The 24,049-nt window shown below is 43.3% G+C and overlaps 1 protein-coding gene across 13 annotated transcripts in view; it reads left to right on the top strand.

The window, feature by feature from the left end:
- arhgap10 (Rho GTPase activating protein 10) overlaps window positions 1-24,049 on the top strand; it is a 204,789-nt gene that overhangs the window by 131,319 nt on the left and 49,421 nt on the right. For all 13 annotated transcript variants that reach the window (XM_051928148.1, XM_051928146.1, XM_051928140.1 and 10 more), the window contains exons 8-13: window positions 9,036-9,165; window positions 9,264-9,370; window positions 13,115-13,209; window positions 15,542-15,623; window positions 17,522-17,561; window positions 19,950-20,018. In XM_051928148.1, coding sequence (XP_051784108.1) covers window positions 9,036-9,165; window positions 9,264-9,370; window positions 13,115-13,209; window positions 15,542-15,623; window positions 17,522-17,561; window positions 19,950-20,018 — 523 coding nt within the window. The remainder of the gene's footprint in view (window positions 1-9,035; window positions 9,166-9,263; window positions 9,371-13,114; window positions 13,210-15,541; window positions 15,624-17,521; window positions 17,562-19,949; window positions 20,019-24,049) is intronic.

The raw sequence follows: 24,049 nt of genomic DNA, 5'->3' as shown, positions 1-24,049 counted from the left end.
GTGCACAGTGTGTCACTCCCTAGTAATCAAAGAGACTTACTTATCATAGACAACAAACAACGTGTACAATGTCTTAGATATACAGTCATATGAAAAAGTTTGTGAACCCCTCTCAGCCTGCATAATAATTGACTCTCCTCTCAACAATAAAGATAACAGTGGTCTGTCTTTCATTTCCTAGGAGTACTGTGGTGTTTTCCAAACAAAGATTTTTAGTGACACAGTATTTAGTTGTATGAAATTAAATCAAATGTGAAAAACTGGCTGTGCACAAATATGGGTCCCCTTGTCATTGTGCTAATTTGAATGCCTGTCACTGCTCAGTGCTGATTACTTACAACACCAAATTGGTGTGATGAGCTCATTAAGCCTTGAACTTCACAGACAGGTGTGTCCAATCCTGAGATATAAAGGGATTTAAGGTGGTCAATCGCAAGGTGGGCTTCCTTCCCTTTGACTCTCCTCTGAAGAGTGACAGCATGGGATCCTCAAAGCAACTCTCAAAGATCTGAAAACAAAGATTGTTGAGTCTCCTGGTTTAGGGGAAGGCAACAAAAAGCCATCTCAGAGGTTTAAACTGTCAGTTTCAACTGTAAGGAATGGAATCAGGAAATGGAAGGCCACAGGCACAGTTGCTGTTAAACCCAGCAGGTCTGGCAGGCCAAGAAAAATCCAGGAGCGGCATATGAGCAGGATTGTGAGAATGGTGACAGACAATCCACAGATCACCTCCAAAGACCTGTAAGAACATCTTACTGCAGATGGTGTATCCGTACATCGTTCTACAATTCAGTGCAATTTGCACAAAGAACATCTGTATGGCAGGGTGATGAGAAAGAAGCCCTTTCTGCACTCACACCACAAACAGAGTCGCTTGTTGTATGCCAATGGCTCATCTAGACAAGCCAGATTCATTCTGGAACAAAGTGCTTTGGACTGATGAGACAAAAATGGAGTTATTTGGTCAAAACAAAAAGCGCTTTATATGACGGAATAAGAACACCGCATTCCAAGAAAAACACCTGCTACCTCCTGTCAGATTTGGTGGAGGTCCCATCATGCTGTGGGGCTGTGTGGCTAGTTCAGGGACTGGGGTCCTTGTTAAAGTCGAGGGTTGGATGAATTCAACCCAATATCAACATCTTCAGGATAATGTTCAAGCATCAGTCACAAAGTTGAAGTTACGCAGGGGTTGGATATTCCAACAAGACAATGACCCAAAACACAGTTGGAAATCTACAAAGGCATTCATGCAGAGGGAGAAGTACAATGTTCTGGAATGGCCGTCACAGTCCCCTGACTTGAATATCATTGAAAATCTATGGGATGATTTGAAGCAGGCTGTCCATCACATTGAACTGAACTGGAGAGATTTTGTATGAAGAATGGTCAACAATACCTCCATCCAGAATCAGACACTCATCAAAGGCTATAGGAGGACAGCGTTTAGAGGACAAAAGGAGGCTCAGCTAAGTATTGATGTCATATCTCTGTTGGGGTGCCCACATTTATGCACCTGTCTAATTTTGTGATGATGCATATTGCATATTTGCTGTTAATCCAATAAACTTAATGTCACTGCTGAAATCCTACTGTTTCCATAAGGCATGTCAGATATTAAAAGGAAGTTGCTACTTTGAAAGCTCAGCCAATGAGAAACCAAAAATCCAAAGAATTAAGAGGGGATCCCAAACTTATTTTCATAAGACTGTATCTCATACCTTTTTTTGTCTTCAAGAATATGTTTAAACGTACAAAGGCTCCAAATCTTTGGCTGTGGGCCATTTATCAACTACTGATTAGGGAATCCATTCCCGGACGGGTTTATCGATTCCTGGGAATTCGGGAATCCCATATTATGTGAATTTCCCCCTGGGATTAATCAATCAATTAATCTATCTATCTATCTATCTATCTATCTATCTATCTATCTATCTATCTATCTATCTATCTATCTATCTATCTATCTATCTATCTATCTATCTATCTATCTCATTCCCGGGAATGACACAGTTCACCGGCATCTCACATGTGAACGGTTTTAGAACGACTGACACTTATTTTTAATAAAACTACTCCAATATGTTGACACCAATAAAACACTCACCTTAACTACAAGCAGTTCTTGCTGTCATATAAGTACATGTATCTAGTTAGTTGCAGTAATAAGAGCATAGAAAGCACAACGTGTCGAGCGTGCGGTCTTCCAGGTGAGAGCACACCAACTGTCTTCTAGTTTTACACAGTTTACACTTAGCCGACTGGCCTAGCTTTTTGCGCAAAAAATGCTGCCAAACTCCGTCATTTTTAAACTCGACAAACTCGGCCATTCATGCGAGGCTTTCAACACAAACAACTGATGATCCAACTGACGAGCTCTGCTCCATTTGGAAACCTGACACCAGCCTGTACTGTCAACAGCACAGACGTCAATGAACTCTGCCCCATCCCAGCATTCGTGAGCTGCCGAGTGCAGACACCTCCCAGTCCACTGTGCTCAGTCTTAGTGGGAGCCGGGAGACGGACTGCTGCTGGTCTGTTGTTGACTGAATTAATGAGCAGCACACTACACCGTGGGCCAAAAAAACGTGCCACGTAATTATTTTCAACTATAACTCTGTTATTTCTTGATCAATTTTTACACGCCATATATGCAAGCTCGGCCGTTCCCGTTCAGCCGGGAATTCCAGCAGTTTCATTCCCGGGAATGGGAAACGTCCGGGAATCCCGGGCTCCTGATTACGGGATTCCCTACTACTGACATCTTACATTAACGCTGTGTTCGCTATTGGACAGAGCTCTTCGTCCTCCGCCAATAAAAACTCACAGTTCGGATCACATGGCACTTCCTTACTGCTCCAGGTGCTCTCAATATTTATCTTATTACTTCAGTCACTCTAGATAGAAAGACAAAGTGTAGAAAATTAAAGCAATGTGGTATTTATTAAAGAACAATAATACCAGTAGATAGTATAGTGTAAAGGTGATAGTGATAGGATAGTATAAAGAAAAATGTAGTTAGCAAAGTCTGGATATATACTGCATACAGTTAAGAAAAAGCTTTTGAAAAATGTCGAAAATGAATGTTCTGGGGCGGATTTTTGATTCAGTGAATGCCAAAATGCACGAGTTACGCCCTCCGACGTTAACATGAAATGATCCCATGCATCTTTGTCTGTTTTGCCGAAATCACTGTTTCTTCTTCTGATGTCGCTTCCCTCTCCATCTGTCTGAGAACTTACTGTATATTTATATTAAAACTCCATGTCCTCATGACGTGTGATGTGGGGCTCCTTCGTGACATGATATGGCTGTGTGACTTGAGCTATTACATACCTTTGATTTCCTGGCTGTCAAAGTTCTATTTCCAAGTGATGAGATAATCAACACAGCCTGAAGTAAAACCAGATGGTTTAGGGGGATACAATTCAGGAAAACAGGATGCTTTAATGTTAATTGTCCTTGTAAAGGTAAGTTCATCTTTTTTGTGTGGGCAAAAAAAAAAATAAAATAAAATGTTCTATTTAAAATCCACGAAACTACATCTGCCTAATTACATGCCTGCAGTGAATCATGGTGGTGACAGCATCCTGCTATGGGGGTGCATCTCAGCAGCAGGGACAGGGAGACCCCTCAGAAATGAGGACAGGATGAATGCAGTCAAATCCAGTGAGGTCCTTGAAGAAAACCTGCGCAGAGTGCACACCACCTCAGACTGGGGTGACGGTTCACCTATTCATGTGACAATGACCTGAAGCATAAAGCCAAGATGATTGTGGAGTGGCTCTGGGTGTCCTTACGTGGCCCAGAATTGAACCCCCTACAACATGTGTGGGGAGATCTGAAGATGGCACCTTACAGGCACTTCCCATCCCATTTTAATGGATCTTGAAAGGAACTGCCAGAAAGAAAGGGATAAGGTGCCTAAATCAAGAAGTGCAAAGCTTGTAGAGATGCATAAAAAAAAGAGTCAAAGTCGGAGTAGCTTCTAAAGGGGCTTTCATCAAGTATGGAGTTAAGAGTCTGAATAGTCCAAATTTTAGTTTAAGATAGTGAAAAAACGTGCAAACCTTTCTGAAAACATGTTTTAACTTTGTCATTGTGGGGTATTGACTGTAGATTGATGGACAGCAATGGCAAATTTATCAGTTTAAAATGAAATCTACAATACAATACAATGTGCAGAAAATTAAAGACTTTGAATACTTTCTGAGTAATCCAGTGTATGTGCATTTGGCTGCAAATTCTATCATTGGTCAGGGCCCCATTTGTAACAATTGTTATATTTACAAAATAGTTTGCTGAACAACGCAACATTATCTACTACTTTATATCTACTGTATCTGTCTATCTACTTGTCTGTCTTGTCTTGTTTGTGTTGAACTGGGGGTGGGATGGGGAGGGATGGGTCCTCCTGATGGTACAGCTGTGAGACCCTTAAATAAGCTGGGATTTTACTCAGCATTTGTGTGGTGACATTGTGGCTTACACTTCTGTTTTACAGTTTCTTTCTTGTGATTTGTAAGTGCCATAGTATTAAGCACAGCTTATACAGTACGTGTGATTTTCTCTATTTAAAGTTTTTTTAACTCTAGAATTCCTTTTCTTGTGGTTTACTTTTCGAAGTTTATTTAGGTTACTGTCTAGTTTTCACAACACGGTCACTTGCTTCACATGACCCTGATCATTATGCCTATGTCACTGTTTTGATACACGGGGTCTCTGGGAATTACTGTGAGCAAGCAAAAGAGGAAATGGCCAGAATATCTATCTATCTATCTATCTATCTATCTATCTATCTATCTATCTATCTATCTATCTATCTATCTATCTATCTATCTATCTATCTATCTATCTATCTATCTATCTATCTATCTATCTATATATCTATCTATCTATCTATCTATCTATCATATAATGACTTTAATCTATGTATTATATAGTGCCTTTCCTTTCTATCTATCTATCAATCTTTCTATTACTTAGTCTATTATATCTAGCTGCTGTGGCCTTGTGCCCTGTGCTGGCTGGGATTGGCTCCAGCGGACCCCCGTGACCCTCTGTTAGGATATAGCGGGTTGGAAAATGACTGACTGACTATTATATAGTGCCTTTCCTATCTATCTATCTATCTATCTATCTATCTATCTATCTATCTATCTATCTATCATGTAATGACTTTAATCTATCTATGTATTATATAGTGCCTTCTGTCTGTCTGTCTGTCGGTCGGTCGGTCGGTCGGTCGATCGATCGATCGAGAAAGTGGCATTTTAAGCCTTCGGTGCCTTCTGTGATTCTGGGGAATGTAAACTCAATCTGAAATAAGATTGACGAACTGGCTGCGCTGGTGAAAAATGTCAGGACCTACAGAGAATGCAGTTTGTTGTGTTTTACTGAAACGTGGCTAAATAACACCATCACAGATGCTAACATGGAGCTACCCAGGTTTAGAACAGTTAGAGCGGACAGAGATGCAAGTACCTGTGGGAAGCACAAAGGAGGAGGACTCGCTCTCTATGTTAATACAAGGTGGTGTAACTCTGGACATGTTAACGTCAAAATCTCCACTTGTTGCAGGGACATCGAACTGTTGGCCATAAGTTTGCGTCCCTATTACTTGCCCATAGAGTTTGGACACGTCATTGTTGTCATCGTGTACATCCCTCCTCGGGCGGACATGGAGACAGCGAGTGACATCATCCATTCTGCTGTTGCTAAGTTACAAACGCAGCACCCTGAGGCGCTTGTGCTAATCGCTGGAGACTTTAACCATGTGACGCTGGACAAAACATTACCTGCCTTCTCCCAGTATGTGGACTGTAACACCCGGGGAAATAAGACTATTGATTTACTGTATGCAAACGTTATAGATAGATAGATAGATAGATACTTTATTAATCCCAATGGGAAATTCACATAGTTATAGACGCATACAGCGCCACCCCGCTGCCTGCGCTTGGGAAAGCCGATCATAACCTGGTTCTGCTTCAGCCTCACTACAAACTAAAAGTGAGGGTCCTACCTGTAACCACGCGATCATTCAGGAAGTGGACCCCAGAGGCAGAGAAGGCTCTGAGAGAATGTTTTGGAACTACAGACTGGGATATCCTGCAGGGATCTCATAGTGAGAACATTGAGGAGGTTGTTGACTGCACTACTGACTACATCAACTTCTGTATGGACATTGTAGTTCCAGTAAGAACTGTACGCTGCTATGCTAACAACAAGCCATGGATTACAAGGGACATCATCGGCCTTTTGAACCAGAAGAAAAGGGCTTTTAAAGACGGTGATCAGCATGAGCTCAAGCGCGTGCAGAAGGAATTTAGAGTCCAGCTCAGGGCAGCGAAAGAGCAGTACAGGAGAAAGCTGGGGCAGAAGTTGCAGAATAACAGCATGAAGGAAGTGTGGGATGGGATGAAGATCATCACTGGCTGCAGCTCGAAGCGGGGTACCACCATCGAGAGAGACGTGAAGAGAGCAAACCAAATCAACAACTTCTTTAACAGGTTTGACCACCCTAACCCACTCTCACCTCGGGTTACTGCACTCTCCAAACATCCTTCTGCTGATACCAGCATAGGAGAGACATCCCCACCCATAATTACAACAGCGCAAGTGAGCAGAGAGCTGAGGAGACTTCGTGCCAGTAAAGCAGCGGGTCCAGATGGAGTATCGCCACGACTGCTGAAGATCTGTGCATCGGAGCTGGGGGGTCCTCTACAGCGCATCTTCAACCTGAGCCTGGAACAGGGGAGAGTCCCGAGGCTTTGGAAAACATCTTGTATCACCCCAGTCCCAAAGGTATCACATCCTAGTGAGCTGAATGACTTCCAGCCTGTTGCTCTGACATCACATGTGATGAAGACCATGGAGAGGCTGCTGCTTCACCACCTGAGACCACAGGTTCAACACGCCCTTGACCCTCTACAGTTTGCATACCAGGAGAAGGTGGGAGCGGAGGATGCCATCATCTATATGCTACATCGATCCCTCTCTCACTTGGACAGAGGCAGTGGTGCTGTAAGAATTATGTTTCTGGACTTCTCTAGTGCCTTCAATACAATCCAACCCCTGCTCCTTAGGGACAAGCTGATAGAGATGGGAGTAGATTCATACCTGGTGGCATGGATCGTGGACTATCTTACAGACAGACCTCAGTATGTGCGTCTTGGGAACTGCACGTCTGACATTGTGATCAGCAACACAGGAGCGCCACAAGGGACTGTACTTTCTCCGGTCCTGTTCAGCCTATATACATCGGACTTCCAATACAACTCGGAGTCCTGCCACGTGCAAAAGTTCGCCGATGACACTTAAATCGTGGGCTGCATTAGGAGTGGGCAGGAGGAGTAGTATAGGAACCTAATCAATGACTTTTTAAATGGTGCGACTCAAACCACCTACACCTGAACACCAGCAAAACCAAGGAGCTGGTGGTGGATTTTAGGAGGCCCAGACCCCTCATGGACCCCATGATCATCAGAGGTGACTGTGTGCAGATGGTGCAGACCTATAAATACCTGGGAGTGCAGCTGGATGATAAATTAGACTGGACTGCCAATACTGATGCTCTGTGCAAGAAAGGACAGAGCCGACTATACTTCCTTAGAAGGTTGGCGTCTTTCAACATCTGCAATAAGATGCTGCAGATGTTCTATCAGACGGTTGTGGCGAGCGCCCTCTTCTACGCGGTGGTGTGCTGGGGAGGCAGCATTAAGAAAAAAGACGCTGCACGCCTGGACAAACTGATGAGGAAGGCAGGCTATATTGTTGGCATGGAGCTGGACAGTTTAACATCTGTGGCAGAGCGACGGGCGCTGAGCAGACTCCTGTCAATCATTGAGAATCCACTGCATCCACTAAACAGTGTCATCTCCAGACAGAGGAGCAGCTGCAGCGACAGACTGTTGTCACCGTCCTGCTCCACTGACAGACTGAGAAAATTGTTCCTCCCCCAAACTATGCGATTCTTCAATTCCACCCGGGGGGGTAAACGTTAACATTATACAAAGTTATTGTCTGTTTTTTTACCGGCATTATTATCAATCTTTAATTTAATATTGTTTTTTTTTTTTGTATCAGTAAGGTGCTGATATAGTATGTGAATTTCCCCTTGTGTGTGTGTGTGTGTGTGTGTGTGTGTGTGCGTGTATGTGTGTGTGTGTGTGTCTGTCTGTCTGTCTGTCTGTCTGTCTGTCTGTCTGTCTGTCTGTCTATCTATCTATCTATCTATCTATCTATCTATCTATCTATCTATCTATCTATCTATCTATCTATCTACCTACCTACCTACCTACCTACCTACCTACCTACCTACCTACCTACCTACCATATTGTGCCTGACACCACTGTTGTGTAAATTATGCAGTATGTGCCCTCTACTCAGCTAGTTCTTCATCTATCTATATATAGTGTCTGTTCTTTTTAGCTATATACGTAAATACAATGCAGATTATTGTAGTGTAAGCTATGTGCTCTCTGCTCATCTTTTCAATTGTGTTTATGTCTTATAATTTCAAGTACACATCAGTATTTGGTTGAATTATGCACGTTTATTTGTTTGGTCCTGACTGATGGCAGGGGTTAGGAGACTAAGGGGTCTCAATGTCTTGTCAGGCCCAAGGGGCCCATGGACTTTGAATTTGTCCCAGGATAGTAGTTTCTGTACATTCATGTATAACGAGTCATTCTTGGACCTCATAGGATGTTCAGTCACCTCCACTTTTTGGATTTATTTCATTTTAAATCCCCCCCACCCCCAAGTCTGTCTCCATGATCTTTACTGAAAAGATCCTTTTGACTTGTAAGGCGCTATATGAGACCATACGCAGGGTGACATACTGTGCCAGCTCTGTGATCTTCTAATGTCTGTTTATTTCTCACACCCTCAATTTGGCTTTGCCGTCAGGAAGTTGTCCATCCCAGCACAAAAGCGTTACCTGTGGGTTCCTGGTATGACAGAGTTACTGTTTTTACTTTTTAATTCTAATTTTGTGTGTGTTTTTTTTTTTTTTCTGGGATGTGTGTAGACACGAAATCGCTTCGAAGGCACCCGATCTGAAGTGATTGAGCTGAAGAATAAAGTCAAACAGAATCCCCAAGAGCACCTGCAGACGAGCCGTCTTTGCAACGAGGGCTATTTGTATGTGCAGGAAAAAAGTGAGTGAACGACACCTTGGCCGGCCATTTGCCTGTGGCCTCTCAGTATGGGGGGACATTGTGAAGGGTCGCCTGACCCGCTTTGGTTTTTCTTTTAGGGCCTCCACCGTTTGGCTCCAGCTGGGTTAAGAAGTACTGCACTTACATGAAAGAGCAGAAAATCTTCAACATGTTTTCCTTTGACCCTCGATCTGGTGGGAAGATGGTAAGTGAAAATTTATTATAAGGAGGCCCCCTCACTGGCAGCGGCATTGGGTGCAAAGGCAGGAAATTGTCCTGTTAGTCTGAGAATGTTCTGATACGTCTTGTAATCAGGTATAGGCTAAAGGACAAGAGAGGTGCAAACCCTGAGCTGATTTTGGTGGGCTGAGCGGCTTCCAGTTACCTGTTGTGGAATACCAGGGTGCTCCATCCGCCGAACCCCGACACAGACGGGCGGAGACACAGATGTTACCCAGGACACCTTTATTTTAATGTAGGGACACACTTTCTTCAGTTGCCACAAGAGCACAATGTCCACAGCAAAACAAAGTGCACAGTTCCCAGTCCTTCTATCTCTCTCTTTCTCTCACTTTCTTCCATCTCCACTCCTCCCTCAAGCTTCGTCCCCTTCCTCCTTACTCTGCTCCCCAAGAAATGGCTGCTGGCTCATTTTATAAGGCACCTAGGAAGTGCTCCAGGGCTCAACACTTTTCCAGACGCCCCCTGGTGGTGACCACAGACCCCAGCAGGGTTGAGCTTCCATGCTGTAAGCCAAGGTGGGGGGAGTGGTGGGGGAACTGCCTTCTATCGATCCGAAGGAGAAAATGTCCTGAACAAGCTCTCTTCCCCGGTCCTTCCATTGTCTGGGTGTCCCGGACAGGTAATATATATATATATATATATATATATATATATATATATATATATATATATATATATATATATACAGTGGAACCTCTAGATACGAGTTTAATTCGTTCCAGCACTGAGCTTGTATAGCGAATTTCTCGTATCTAGAACAAACTTCCCCATTGAAAATAATGGAAATCCAGTTAATCCGTTCCGCACCCCAAAAATATTAACATAAAAATCAATTTTCCTAACAAATAACACTGATAAATAATATATACTGTAGTCTACCTTTAATAAATAACACTGGTAAATAATATAACTGATTATTAAAAGAATCAAAACAGGTGTCCAAAGTGCAGTACAGCATTCAGTAAATCTTTAAATAAATAATCCTTAAAACAGTTGTGAAGTGGAGGTTTAAAATACACAAGAATAACAATCCTTTAACACGACGTTAAAACGTCAACAGGAAGTCCAAATCGTACTCAGTAGTTTGTATGCCCCCCCACCCCATGCCTGACAATGTCCTAATGAGATGACAGATGGTGTCCTGAGGGATCTCCTCCCAGATCTGGACCAGGGCATCACTGAGCTCCTGGACAGTCTGAGGTGTCAGATGGACCCAAACATAATGTCCCACCCAGAGGTGTTCTATTGGATTGAGGTCAGGCGAGTAAGCGTGGGGGGCCACTCAATGGTATCAATTCCTTCATCTTCTCACCACATGGGCATTGTCGGGCACCAGGAGTAACCCAGGAGGACCCACTGCACCAGCATAGGGTCTGACAAGGGGTCCAAGGATTTCATCCTGATACCTAATGGCAGTCAAGGTGCCGTTGTCTAGCCTGTAGAGGCCTGTGCGTCCCTCCATGGATATGCCTCCCCAGATATACCATCACTGACCCACCACTAAACCCATCATTCTGAACAGTGTTACAGGCAGCATAATGTTCTCCATAGCTTCTCCAGACCCTTTCACGTCTGTCACATGTGCTCAGGGTGAACCTGCTTTCATCTGTGAAAAGCAGGTATTCTATGGAAAATGACTATCGAGATCCACGGTGCCCACTAGAGGACGTTGGGCCCTCAGGCCACCCTCATGAAGTCTGTTTCTGATTGTTTGGTCAGAGACATTCACACCAGTGGCCTGCCTGCCTGCTGGAGGTCATTTTGTAGGCTCTGGCAGTGCTCATCCTGTTCCTCCTTGCTCAAAGGAGCAGATGCTGGTCCTGCTGATGGGTTAAGGACCTTCTATGAGGGGCCCTGTCCAGCTCTCTTAGAGTAACTTCCTGTCTCCTGAAATCTCCTCCATGCCCTTGAGACTGTGCTGGGAGACACAGCAAACCTTCTGGCAATGGTATGTATTGATGTGCCTGCCATCCTGGAGAAGTTGGACTACCTGTGCCACCTCTGTAGGGTCCAGATATGGCCTCATGCTACCAGTAGTGACACTGACCGTGGCCAAATGCAAAACGAGTGACAAAACAGATGCGGAGGGAAAAATGTCAGCGGCCTCCCTCCACCTGTTAAACCATTCATTCCTGTTTTGGGGGTCGTCTCATTGTTGCCCCTCTAGTGCACCAAAGCGGCTGAAACTGATGAACAAGCCCCTCTGCTACTTCACTGACCAGATCAATAGCCCACAAGTGTCATTGACTTGATGTTATAATCGGATTCAAAAGTGTGCCTTTACTTTTTTTGAGCAGTACATACATACATACATACATACATATATATATATATATATATATATATATATATATATATATATATATATATATATATATAATATTTACAGTATATTGTGAAAGAAGCAGCTGGACACACAACAAAGGTTTGGGGCAGCTACCCATATAGTTTCCCTGACTGCAAAAGGCTTTAAAGTAGAGTACAATGTGTACAGGTTAGAGTCCAAAACAGAACTGTTTAAGTATGGAGGATGAGGGGTTTTTATATCTGGTTAATAATACATTTTATTTATATAGCGCCTTTCCCATGCTCAAGGCACTTTTACAGGAAGTGACATCCTCGGGGCCGGGACAGGAAGGATGTCTCGTGTTTGGTCTGTGGAGAGAAAAGAGGTTCAGTGCACCCCACCGCCCCCTGGCTTGGCGTGGAATTGTCATTTCCTGGTCCTTTTGGTTGACTTCCAAGCACACATGTATGGTGTATGACAATACAATACAATTTTGGGGCTCCAATCCGGTTGTCACCCATTTAATTCAGTCACAAAACTAAACAAAAGGGCCGCAATGCGCGCCACTATAAGAAACAAAAGGAAAACAACTGAAGCAGAGAAAGACGTCTGGCTGCGATAAGGTCTTCTACTAGGTTTTAGGGAACTCCACTCTATGGTGCAGTCGGTTCAGAACTGGCCCAACTTCCTCCCAGCAGGCTTTACAGGCGGGAGACCGGAAGGGGCGGAGTCAGTTGCCTTCACTGGGTGTCTTCTCGGTGCTGCGGAAAGAAGAACAAGAGGAGAAAGTTAGCATGAGTGCCCCCTCTCAAGCCAGGATTGGTAGTACCTGCTTCAGATGAGCCCAAAGGGTGATCCACAGATGCGCAAGCTTAACGACATGTTAACGTATTCATTGTCACTCAACCAAGTTAGCGTTTCCACAGCGTTCACTTGGGCATGACCTTCCAAATTGCTTATAATTTAATTTGGATTAAGTTGGGGCGGGGCGGGATTAAAGTAATGGCATATGGGCTAGCCAGGGGTCCGCCCATCTTTCCGAACTTTTGTTAATGACACTTAATATGCATTTCAATGTTGGTATCTGTTGATAGCCGCTTTGATGGTTGACGAGAGATGGGTTTTAATTTGTGGTTAATGAACCTCATCTGACTTTTGACAACGTTTCTTCTCCTGATCCTTTTCCATAATCATCCCCTCCAGTTCTCATTGTGGCAGATTAGCTATCTGTGGTGTAACCTCAATATCTTTCCACGATATTCTCTTAAAAGTGGTCCACATGAGGTTTGACACACACCCAACATTTGTGAACAACATATATCAGTCTTTATTTTTTCGATTTCAGTTTAAAATTTTGACAAATTAAAATCTTGAGGACGAGGGTAGTACAGTAACGGTAACGGAGTTCCTATTTTGCAGGGTGAGCCGGAGTCTGTCATTTTGAAATCCTGTACAAAGAAGCCCATGGACTCCATTGACAGGAGGTTTTGCTTGGAGATCGAAGTCACAGACCGGTAAGAAATGTTTTTCTTCCCCATTCCTCAACCATAAAGTAAGAAATGTGATACCCTGCTGTCTTCTTCAAGGATTCGGGCTTTATTTTACATAGTGGCTTTCATTGTTTAAGAACTAGGGGGCTTCACCTCGCCCCCCCCCCCCCCCCCCCCACCACCGTTGTGAAGAGGGAGACGTGGTTGCTCCTCCGAAAACCCTCTGTAATGGTGATACAATGGGAAACAAATAACAGTGGTTTTTTTTTTTACCTCCTCTTTGCTCGATCAGCTGATGGCTTGCTGGTGCTGCTATATTGAGTGATCTGCATTTCGTGCGGCGCTTCATATGTTTAAAAGCCTGTACAGCACCTGTCCTTTTGTCTCACTGCCTTGTCTCTCTTCTCCCCTAGACATCCTCAAACACTATTCGATCTCTTTTCGCTGTTCCGTTATCTCACCAAGTAATATTTTCAGTTTGTTCGTGCTAATGCGATCTTTACTCTATTTTTTTTTTTTTTTTTTGAGACTTTTGAATTTTCCTACTTCCATTACCTCTAACCTGCTCCGCATGTGTATCACGGGACTTGCTTCCAAAGGTTGTAAGTATGACGTGACTTGACCGTCTCGCGGTAACGTGAAAGTGTCTCTCTGTCTCTCTTCAAAAGATCACCTCTCATCGCAGGAAAAAAGTCTCGTCTCGTCGCAAGTTTTTTTTTTTTTTTTATAATAGATAGACCTAAGAAATTTGAGACCATTCAGTCCATCAAGCCCGTTTATTTAGCTAAAAACTAAGCTGTCCTAACATTTCATTCTGAACCGTCTTAAAGATTGTCATTTCATTGACTGCATTCCAAGCCCACCCTGTCCCACAAAATGATCGATATGATCAATAATGACAGTGTTCAGAAGCCATTAACAAAGCTAACAGAATGTCAGGTTATGTAGCGCCTTGATGTGTGGAGTACAAGTCACAGGAGGTTCTGCTCAAGCTTTATAACACACTGGTGAGGCCTCATCTGCAGTCCTGGGTGCAGGGTGGTCTCCAGGCTACAAAAAGGACATAACAGCACTAGAGAAGGTCCAGAGAAGAGCAACTCGGCTGATTCAGGGCTACAGGGGTTGAATTATGAGGAAAGATTAAAAGAGCTGAGCCTTTGCAGTTTAAGCAAAAGAAGATTAAGAGGTGACGTGATTGAAGTGTTTTAAATTATGAAGGGAATTAGTCCAATGGATTGAGACTGCTATTTTAAAATGAGTTCATCAAGAACACAGGGACACGGTTGGAAACTTGCTAAGGATAAATTTCGCACAAACATTAGGAGGTTTTTCTTTACACAAAGAACGATAGACACTTGGAATAAGCTACCAAGTAGTGTGGTAGACAGTAAGACTTTAGGGACTTTCAAAACTCTACTTGATGTTTTTTTGGAAGAAATAAGTGGACAGGACTGGCGAACTTTGTTGGGCTGAATGGCCTGTTCTCGTCTAGAGTGTTCTAATGTTCTAATGATTGATAATAATAATGACTTTCAGAGCCCGCAGTTCTGTCATCTTCCATTCTGCATGAAATCCTGCCGACTACGCCACTGTAACAACAAAACAAGACAATGTCTTTTTGTTAATCCCAGAGGGGAATTTGTCTTTTTGCATGACCCTTGGGGGGGTCAGAGCACAGGGTCAGCCATTGTACAGCGCCCCTGAAGCAATTTTCAAGTTAAAGATCTTGCTCAAGGACCCAGTAGAGTAGGATCTCTTCTGGACTTTGAACTGACAACCTTCCAGATACCAGCAAACCTCCTATAATTGGAATAAAGAAAAAATCGAAGAAAATGCACGTTAAGCACAAATTGAGTCTTCCTCAGACAGGAGTCCTTTCTGGGTGACTGACTAAGCTGGCACATCCAGGTGGGCGGACCCCTGGACATGGCATCAGAGGAGGAGAGCCGTCAATCTTCCTTTCTGCAGAAGAAGGAGGAGGAGAAGAGAGAGGCCATTAGTAGACAGCACCAACCCATGGATCGGTCGAGAGTTTCCATCACTGAAGCCCTTAAACTGTCTCCCTTCTGCCAACATTAATGAACTAGTTAGACAATGTACACATGTGGCGTAACATTCAGATGCGTTCAGCAATTACATTAACTAATAAGAAAGTTTGAGCATTTTACGTTTTCTTCTAGATGGATCATTTCTGTTTGTGGAGGTCAATACACCTACCAACTACTGTGTCTGTGTGTATGTTGTGTATCATATTTTCAAGTAGGGATGGTTCTGCACGTCTTTATCTTGAAACAGAAATAAACCCTTTAACATGCCAACAATAAAATTTATCCTTCGTTTTCTTGCAATTTCCCAGACAAGGACTCGTCATCACTGTCCAGGCTTTGTCTGAAGAGGACCGAAAGCAGTGGATGGAGGCGATGGGTGGCAAGGAGTCTGTAAGTATTGCAGTGCTGTGTGTTGCCTTGCCAGAGCCAGCCCAATGGATTTTTGCTCTTTCCAACTGACGTTTAGGTAACTCGCCGTCCTTTAAAAGACGGATCAGATTGTGCCACCGTGCCAGGCTTGCCCTTATTATTTGGCTTCCCTAGTTTCAACAATGAAATACCAGCTCCAGGGCTGTGGCTCATTCGTAGGATAAATCGGTAACACATCTGTTAATTCCAATTCACCTTCTTGGAATTGAATTGAAATTGGAACTGCACCCACCTCAAGTGGAAAAGAGTTGGAAATGAATTGGAATTAAAGGAAACAGAATTGAATTTTGAATAAATCCCTCAAAAATCTATATCTGATGTAATTTATTTTGATTTGTTAACTATTATATTATGAATAATATAAAATACAAACGGCACAGTGGGTAGCGCTGCTGCCTCGCAGTTGGGAGATCTGGGGACCTGGGTTCGCTCCCTGCATGGAGTTTGCATGTTCTCCCCGTGTCTGCGTGGGTTTCCTCCGGGCGCTCCGGTTTCCTCCCACAGTCCAAAGACATGCAGGTTAGGTAGATTGGCGATTCTAAATTGGCCCTAATGTGTGCTTGGTGTGTGGGTGTGTTTGTGTGTGTCCTGCGGTGGGTTGGCACCCTGCCCGGGATTGGTTCCTGCCTTGTGCCCTGTGTTGGCTGGGATTGGCTCCAGCAGACCCCCGTGACCCTGTGTTTGGATTCAGCGGGTTGGAAAATGGATGGATGGATAAAATACAAACACATCAAATGCATTCAAGCGTAAAGTATGTGTTATACAGGGAGATTCACTCGATAGAGGCCTCCCGAATATTCAGTAATGACTCTCGCTAGGACCAAGCAATCTGAACAAAACAACGTGCAGTGTGCTCCTCCGTATATGGAATGTAGAACAAGTCAGAGCGATGAGGAAGGTGATGTTTAACCTCCATTTGCAACTTCTGGGTGCGTACCACCCATACCCCTTCACTCAAGTCACTCGACTTCTCATCAGGATGGTGGTGTACAGTACTGAACAGCACATCTTCATGGTGCGAAACTATTGGGTCACCAATAGTCAGAATCAACTGAATGATCAATCATGAGTTAACGGAAGGTTACTTGCAGCAAGTTGGAACAATGTGTCACACATTGGCAAGGAACATGGTAGAAACTGAGTCCTTCTTCGGCAACAGGGTCAATTCCACCACGGTCACTGGGTCTGACACCACCAGACTTCTTCCTTTGGGGTCTTCTCAAAGGAAAAGTCTATCGGAACAACTATGGAAGATTTGAAGAAAATATCCTACATGAAATTGCTGCTATTCCCCCTGAGACGCTTGCTGATACGTTCAGGAACATGGAGCGCCGCGTTGAAATGTGTCTGGCAGAAAACGGAAACCACTTCCAGCATCGCATGTAATGCAATCAATGACACATACGTCAAGGTATAGAGCGGATTTTTGTGGTTCAGACTGCTTCATGCTAACGGGAGTTATAACAGAATATTCGGGGGCCTCTTTCGAGTGAATCTCCCTGTTAATTATCCAAGACGGTTTTTCAACGTATTTTCATTTTTACATGAAGGAAATGTGGACGTCGTATTTGTACCATTCACTCTGCCATTTCAGTTTTCGATTTTTAATAAATTGGCATCCCTTTCTGACGATACATTTGCACTTTCACTTTGTCATGATGGGATTGTTGAGTGTAGATTGGTGGATAAAAATGACAAACCTGCAACCCGATAAAGTGTTCAGAAAGGAAAGGGGTCCGAGTACCTTCTGAATCCACCATATTATCGGCCCATCTCTCCATTATTGAATATGCTAATGTGAAGTCCTGTGATAGGCTGTTCAATAATACAATTTCTTCTTCTTTTTATTTTTAAATCAGGTGAGCACCCTTTGCCGAACCTATGCAAAAAGAGAAGGAAGTAAGTACTCCTTAAAATAATGTGGGGGGCAAAGGGTGTGGGCTGCGCATGCTTTCTCTATACAAGCAGACCGAAGAGACTGCAGATGTGAATAAACTGGTGAAGGACGAGTTGGGGTGAATGTATTTAAAATGTGAATGTGCTCCGTTCGTTGATGGAGGAGGCGCCTACCTTGTACAATGTACAATGGAATGAAATAAGGAAGCAAAATAATCTGGAAACCAGTGTGTTGAGCAGTGTGGGAGGTGGTCCTGTGTAAAATCGACCAGCCTTTTAAGGAACATTCACCCAGAAATCTCATCTGTTGCGTAACCTTGTAGCGGTCTGGTGCCGCTAAGATTAACACCGTTGAAGAGATGGTGATTTGTTTATTTTTTTAGTGGAGATTCCAGGGACCCACCCAGCCTTGGCCCAACCCTCACATACTCACAAACAGAGACAAAAAGCCACCAGAAATAAAACAGCAAATAACGAATGTATTAACAATAATAGATGAAAACAACGAACCCACTCTAGTTCCCCTTACGGCGATTATACATTAAATACAACAAACCACAAACAAAAACCACACACAGTAAAGTCCATGAAAAAATGGCAACAGATGTAATGTAAAGATGAAGGTATTTCCTGAAATGGTGAAGACGGGTGGACGGGTTCAGGAGCGCTCCTTTCTTCACAGGATGGCCATAAATCCACGTACAGTCCTCATGTAACAGGCAGATGGCAGACAATCCAGACCCCGACCAAGAAACGATCCAAGACAAAAAATGAGAAAGCACAACTATCAGACAAGAACATCAGACACGAACCACAAAATACCTTTTTTCTTTTTTTTTGGTCCCAGGCAGTGCGATATCAATATATACGCCACCACGCCACGCACCTCATCGTATAATATTATAAAAATTTACAATGGCAAAGAAACTTCCGTCAATTAGCAGTGCATCGCAGACAGTGCGATATCAGTATATACGCCGCCACGCCATGTACTGCACCGTATAATATTATAAAAATTTACAATGGCAAAGAGAGTTCCGTCAATAAGCAGTATGTCGCAGACAGTGCGATATCAATATATACGCCACCACGCTGTATAATAGTATAAAAATTTACAATGGCAAAGAGAGTTCCGTCAATAAGCAGTGCATCGCAGACAGTACGATATCAGTATATACGCCGCCACGCCATGTACTGCACCGTATAATATTATAAAAATTTACAATGGCAAAGAGAGTTCCGTCAATAAGCAGTATGTCGCAGACAGTGCGATATCAATATATACGCCACCACGCTGTATAATAGTATAAAAATTTACAATGGCAAAGAGAGTTCCGTCAATAAGCAGTGCATCGCAGACAGTGCGATATCAGTATATACGCCGCCACGCCATGTACTGCACCGTATAATATTATAAAAATTTACAATGGCAAAGAGAGTTCCGTCAATAAGCAGTGCATCACAGACAGTACGATATCAATATACAGTATACGCCTACACACACCATGCACTGCGCCGTATAATATTATAAAAATTTACAATGGCAAAGAGAGTTCCGTCAATAAGCAGTGCATCGCAGACAGTACGATATCAATATACAGTATACGCCGCCACACACCATGCACTGCGGCGTATAATATTATAAAAATTTACAATGGCAAAGAGAGTTCCGTCAATAAGCAGTGCATCGCAGACAGTACGATATCAATATACAGTATACGCCGCCACACACCATGCACTGCGCCGTATAATATTATAAAAATTTACAATGGCAAAGAGAGTTCCATCAATAAGCAGTATGTCGCAGACAGTGTGATATCAATATATACGCTGCCACGCACCACGCCGTATAAGTGTATCAAAATTTACAATGGCAAACAGACTTCCGTCAATAAGCAGCGCGTTGCAGACAGAGCAATATCAATATTTACGCCGCCACACCACGCACCACGCTGTATAAAATTATAATAATTTACAATGGCAAAGAGACTTCCATCAATAAGAGGCAAAAGAAAATTGGTAGATGATGACGGCAACCTTTACATGTTTTCTAAGAGAACAGTAGATGAACAACATGGAAACTGGGTTTGTAAAAAACATTCCACCTGCATAGGGCGTGTTTCATTTTTTGGCATTTTTAACATGTACATTTATTATACCAAAGTAAATTGCAAGATTACAATTACAATTTCTATAACCTACTCATTATCTACAGGGGGCAAATTATGGAGGGCGAATTGTTGAGGGTGAAATGTGAGGGGTGATTTTTCCGTAAACCCATTGGAGAACTGCAAACAATTTCAAATTTTTCAATTTTTGTCTTTTTCTTTTTGCTCAGAGCGCACTTCCAGGCGCCCCCTTCTAACTGTGTATTTCTTCTTTCTTTTTCAGTTGAGGCCCACCTGAATGAAGTCGGCTTTTCACTCGTGAAGAACTGCATCCGCGCTGTCGAGTCAAGAGGTACGTTTGACACGGGTGCCCGTAAAGCGTCACTTAGTCAACACACTTAAACTTTTCATTCAATGTTGCCGATCACTCTGTGCTAAACCTAAAAGCGGGGACGAGGCGGAGCGGAGTTCACAAGCAAAGAGTATGGGGAGACGGGCTTTCGAGAGGGGGGGCGGAGCAGTTTAATTACAGTAGCAAGGAGTATGGAGAGGTGGACAGGCGAGAGGAGGCTGTACATGTTAATGGCGGGAGCGGAGCGGCACTTCACAAGCAAAGAGGATATGGAGATGGGCGGGCGAGAGGAGGACTGATAAAATAAAAAAAGAGTCGTGGAACCAGCCTGTCAGATATCAGAAAAAGGGCGTCAGGAAGTGACGTCTCTGTTCTCAGTGTCAGTGCAGTCTGTGTAATGCTGCTAAGCTTATGTCGAGAATAAAGTTGACATTTCCACTTTATTCTCGCCGTTTATCTCGAGATTAAAGTCGACATGTTGACTTTATTCTCGTAGTTTGTCATTAAAGTAGAACATCGTAAACTAAACTTCATCTTAAAATGAATATTTAATTTACTAGATTTTCTCAAACCCCGTTATAAATTATGTAGCGCATGAAATGCTTTATGTTATCGTGCGGTGATTGGTTATGTGGAGAAAGAAAAAGGAAGGATAGGAATTGGGGTTTTGGTACGTCAGACAGAGACAGCACACGTGCAATAAAGAAAGCCCGCTCAGAAGAACATCCATTGAATTCTGTGTTCGTGTGTCCGACCACCAGATCACGAACCCAACATTTACACAATATTTAAGTTAAACCTGTGCAATACCCATTCATACATCCAGTTTTTTGGAGCCTCGTCACACCTGCCATGAAGTTCTCTACACTGAACATACACCTGGGGACCCCTTACTGTGAGGGAGCAGCACTACTGCCACACTACCGTGCATTTTTAATACCTGCTTTAATGCATTTCATCATGAAAATGATATCAAGTATTTATCTTAGCATTGTACTGTAGATAATCGCGTATAAGTCAAAAAATTTATGCCTTAAAATTCATTCAAAAAAACAGAATCGACTTATCTGCGGGGCAACACAATTGTCCATAGAATTTGGGTAATGACATTGTACACTCAATGTTTCACGGTGTTAAGTCACCGGTCATCTGCCATTTCCCATGTTCTTTGAAATAATTATAAGCCAGCAATACTATTTCTAATTAGCTAGTTTTTTTCTAATTTCATTAAATAATTCTTTAAACTGTGAAATACTTGAATTTGAGCATTAGCTTTTGCAGGTTTTGGATAACAAACATACCATTAGCTGCCACGTGCAACCAGATTTGGAATCAAAAGAACCAAGGCAACGCACGCTATCAATGCGATGCAAGCACAGCCCGCGATTCAAAAAACTTTCTCTGCCTACCTGTTTGTCTCGTCTGACAGTAGCTGAAAAGCAGCATCAGGAGAGAGCAGCCTGAAGTAGTCCAGCAGCGGGTGATCTGTCGTGTCCAACAGCAAGCCATGCTGTCTTGTGAAATCCGGTAGCCATTTCGGCTCCCACGGATCAATGTCTGGGTATTCCTCCCACGCGAACCTTGCCGTAGCTGCATCAGCTGCGCGAATGCGTTCAGCTGGCAGCCGATCAGCTGCCGTGGGATCGGCTGGTGTCCGATCAGCTGATGCCGGCTTCTCACTCTCATGCTCGATTCCTGATCTGCTCCTGATTTGGTTGACAGACGTGTCCACAATATGAGAAGGGTATCCTCCGACACTGAAGAAACTCCTCATTCTGAGGGCTTCATTACAGAAGCAATACCATACCATACCATTTTTATTTGTTAAGCGCTTAAAAACACAGCATTACAACTGACCGAAGCGCTGTACAGTTAAAACAAGCAAGACTAAAAGCAAAATATTAAAAACATACATTAAGAGAGAATTAAAACAGAGACACTAAAAACAGGTCAGGGGACCCACTAAAACAGAGAAATAGCAAAAAGCAAGTGGAAATAAGACAGGTTAAGAATTAAAAGCCAATGTGAAGAAGTGCGTTTTTAGGTTGATTTGAATGTGGCGACTGAAGCGGCTTGCCTAACCACTAAAGGTAAGGAGTTCCAGAGCCTAGGTGCACAGACAGAAAAAGCCCTTTCACCACGAACTTTAAAACGTGCCTTAGGAACGGTTAGGAGCAGCTGATCTGCGGATCTAAGAACACGAGGGGGATTGTGACGATGGAGCAAGACACTCAAGTAGGCAGGGGCTAGACCATTTAGTGCCTTATAGGTTAAGAGGAGTATCTTAAAATCAATTCTGAATCTAACCGGCAGCCAGTGTAGGGTTTTTAAAATCGGTGTAATGTGTTGGCTTCTGCTGCTTCCAGTTAATAGCCTTGCAGCCGCATTTTGAACCAATTGGAGTCTAGAAAGAGTGGCTTTACTAATACCATATAGGCAGGAATTAGAATAGTCGAGCCGGGACGTAATGAATGCATGGATTACTGATTCCAGGAGGTGGTAAGACAGAATTGGTTTGAGTTTGGCAATTCGCCTGAGATGGAAAAAGCTTGATTTTACTGTGCTGTTGACTTGAGCATCCATTTTCAGGACCATATCCTTTTTGATTCCAAGATTGGAAACAGACGAAGTTACTGGAATGGGAAGAAAGTCGAGGCCAAGGGGTAGGGTCTGTTTGCGGTCAGGACTAAAAACAATGACCTCGGTTTTTGAATCGTTCAGGTGAAGGAAGTTTACAGCCAGCCAGTCCTTAATGTCAGATAAGCAGTCGAGAAGAGGTTTAGTGGAGTCAGTTGACTTGAAGGAGAAATAAATTTGGCAGTCATCAGCATATAGGTGATACGAGATTTGCATGTTTTCTAAAAATTGCACCTAAAGGCAGGATGTAAATAGAAAAAAGTAGTGGCCCCAAAATGGAACCCTGGGGGACACCACATGGGAGTGGGACTGATTCAGACTAAAAATCGTCAAGCATGACTCTAAGAGTCCTGTTGCAGAAATATGACCTGAACCAGTCGAGGGCTAAGCCAGATACACCAGCCCAGGATTCGAGTCGGGAGATCATGATGTCGTGGTCGATTGTGTCGAAGGCAGCAGATAAATCGAGAAGAACCATAATCACGTAGAGTCCTGAGTCCAATGCCAAAAGGACATCATTTAGGACACGTAAATGCGCGGTTTCTGTGCTGTGTTGGGTCCTAAAGCCTGACTGAAAAAGGTCCATTACCTGATGGTCCTGTAGGTGATGAATTAATTGCTCATAAACTATTTTTTCGAGTAATTTTGACAGGAAAGGTAGTTTGGAAATTGGACGAAGATTGGAGAAAACGGCAGGGTCAAGATCAGGTTTTTTCACGATTGGATGTACAACTGCGTGTTTGAAAGCACAAGGAACTGTAGCCAAAGATAGACTACTAGTTATGATCTTTAAGACATCATATCGAATCACAGGAAAGACATCTTTCAGCAGTCTGGACGGCACCACATCGTCCGGAGAGCCCGAAGGCTTCATTGAGGCGACGATTTTTTCCAGATGGGGGAGCGAAATGGGTTCAAAGCTGGTGAGGGAGCCGTGTACAGGAACGGCTAAATCAACAGAGCCAGAAGAAGAAATGGAGATCTGGGATCTAATGTTCGTGACCTTATCCAGAAAAAACGTAAGGATCTGATTACAAAGAGCATTGGAGGGAGAAGAGAAAACAGTTGCAGCTGGAGAGAGGACAGCATTCAGTGTTTTGTATAAGACACGTTGATTGCCAGAATTTTTTGAGATGATGTCAGTGAAAAAACGGTTCCCTGCACCTCTGACTGCTCTCTGGTATTGAGACCACATGTCTCTCATGCAGTCAAAGGTAACAGTGAGACCATCTTTCCTCCATTTACGTTCTAGCTGCCTACAGTTTTGCCTGATGGAGCGAGTTTGTTCATTTAGCCATGGGTCATGCTTGACTTTGGATTGTCTCTGTTTGAGTGGGGCTACAACATCCATCACAGAACAGCAGGAAGTATAGAAGCTTTGCAATAATGTAATG

This window comes from Erpetoichthys calabaricus, chromosome 5 (assembly GCF_900747795.2).
Source record: "Erpetoichthys calabaricus chromosome 5, fErpCal1.3, whole genome shotgun sequence".
In the NCBI taxonomy this organism is placed as follows: domain Eukaryota; kingdom Metazoa; phylum Chordata; class Cladistia; order Polypteriformes; family Polypteridae; genus Erpetoichthys; species Erpetoichthys calabaricus.
The sequence above is the reverse complement of the archived record's forward strand: the minus strand, read 5'-3'. Positions and strand labels throughout refer to the sequence as shown.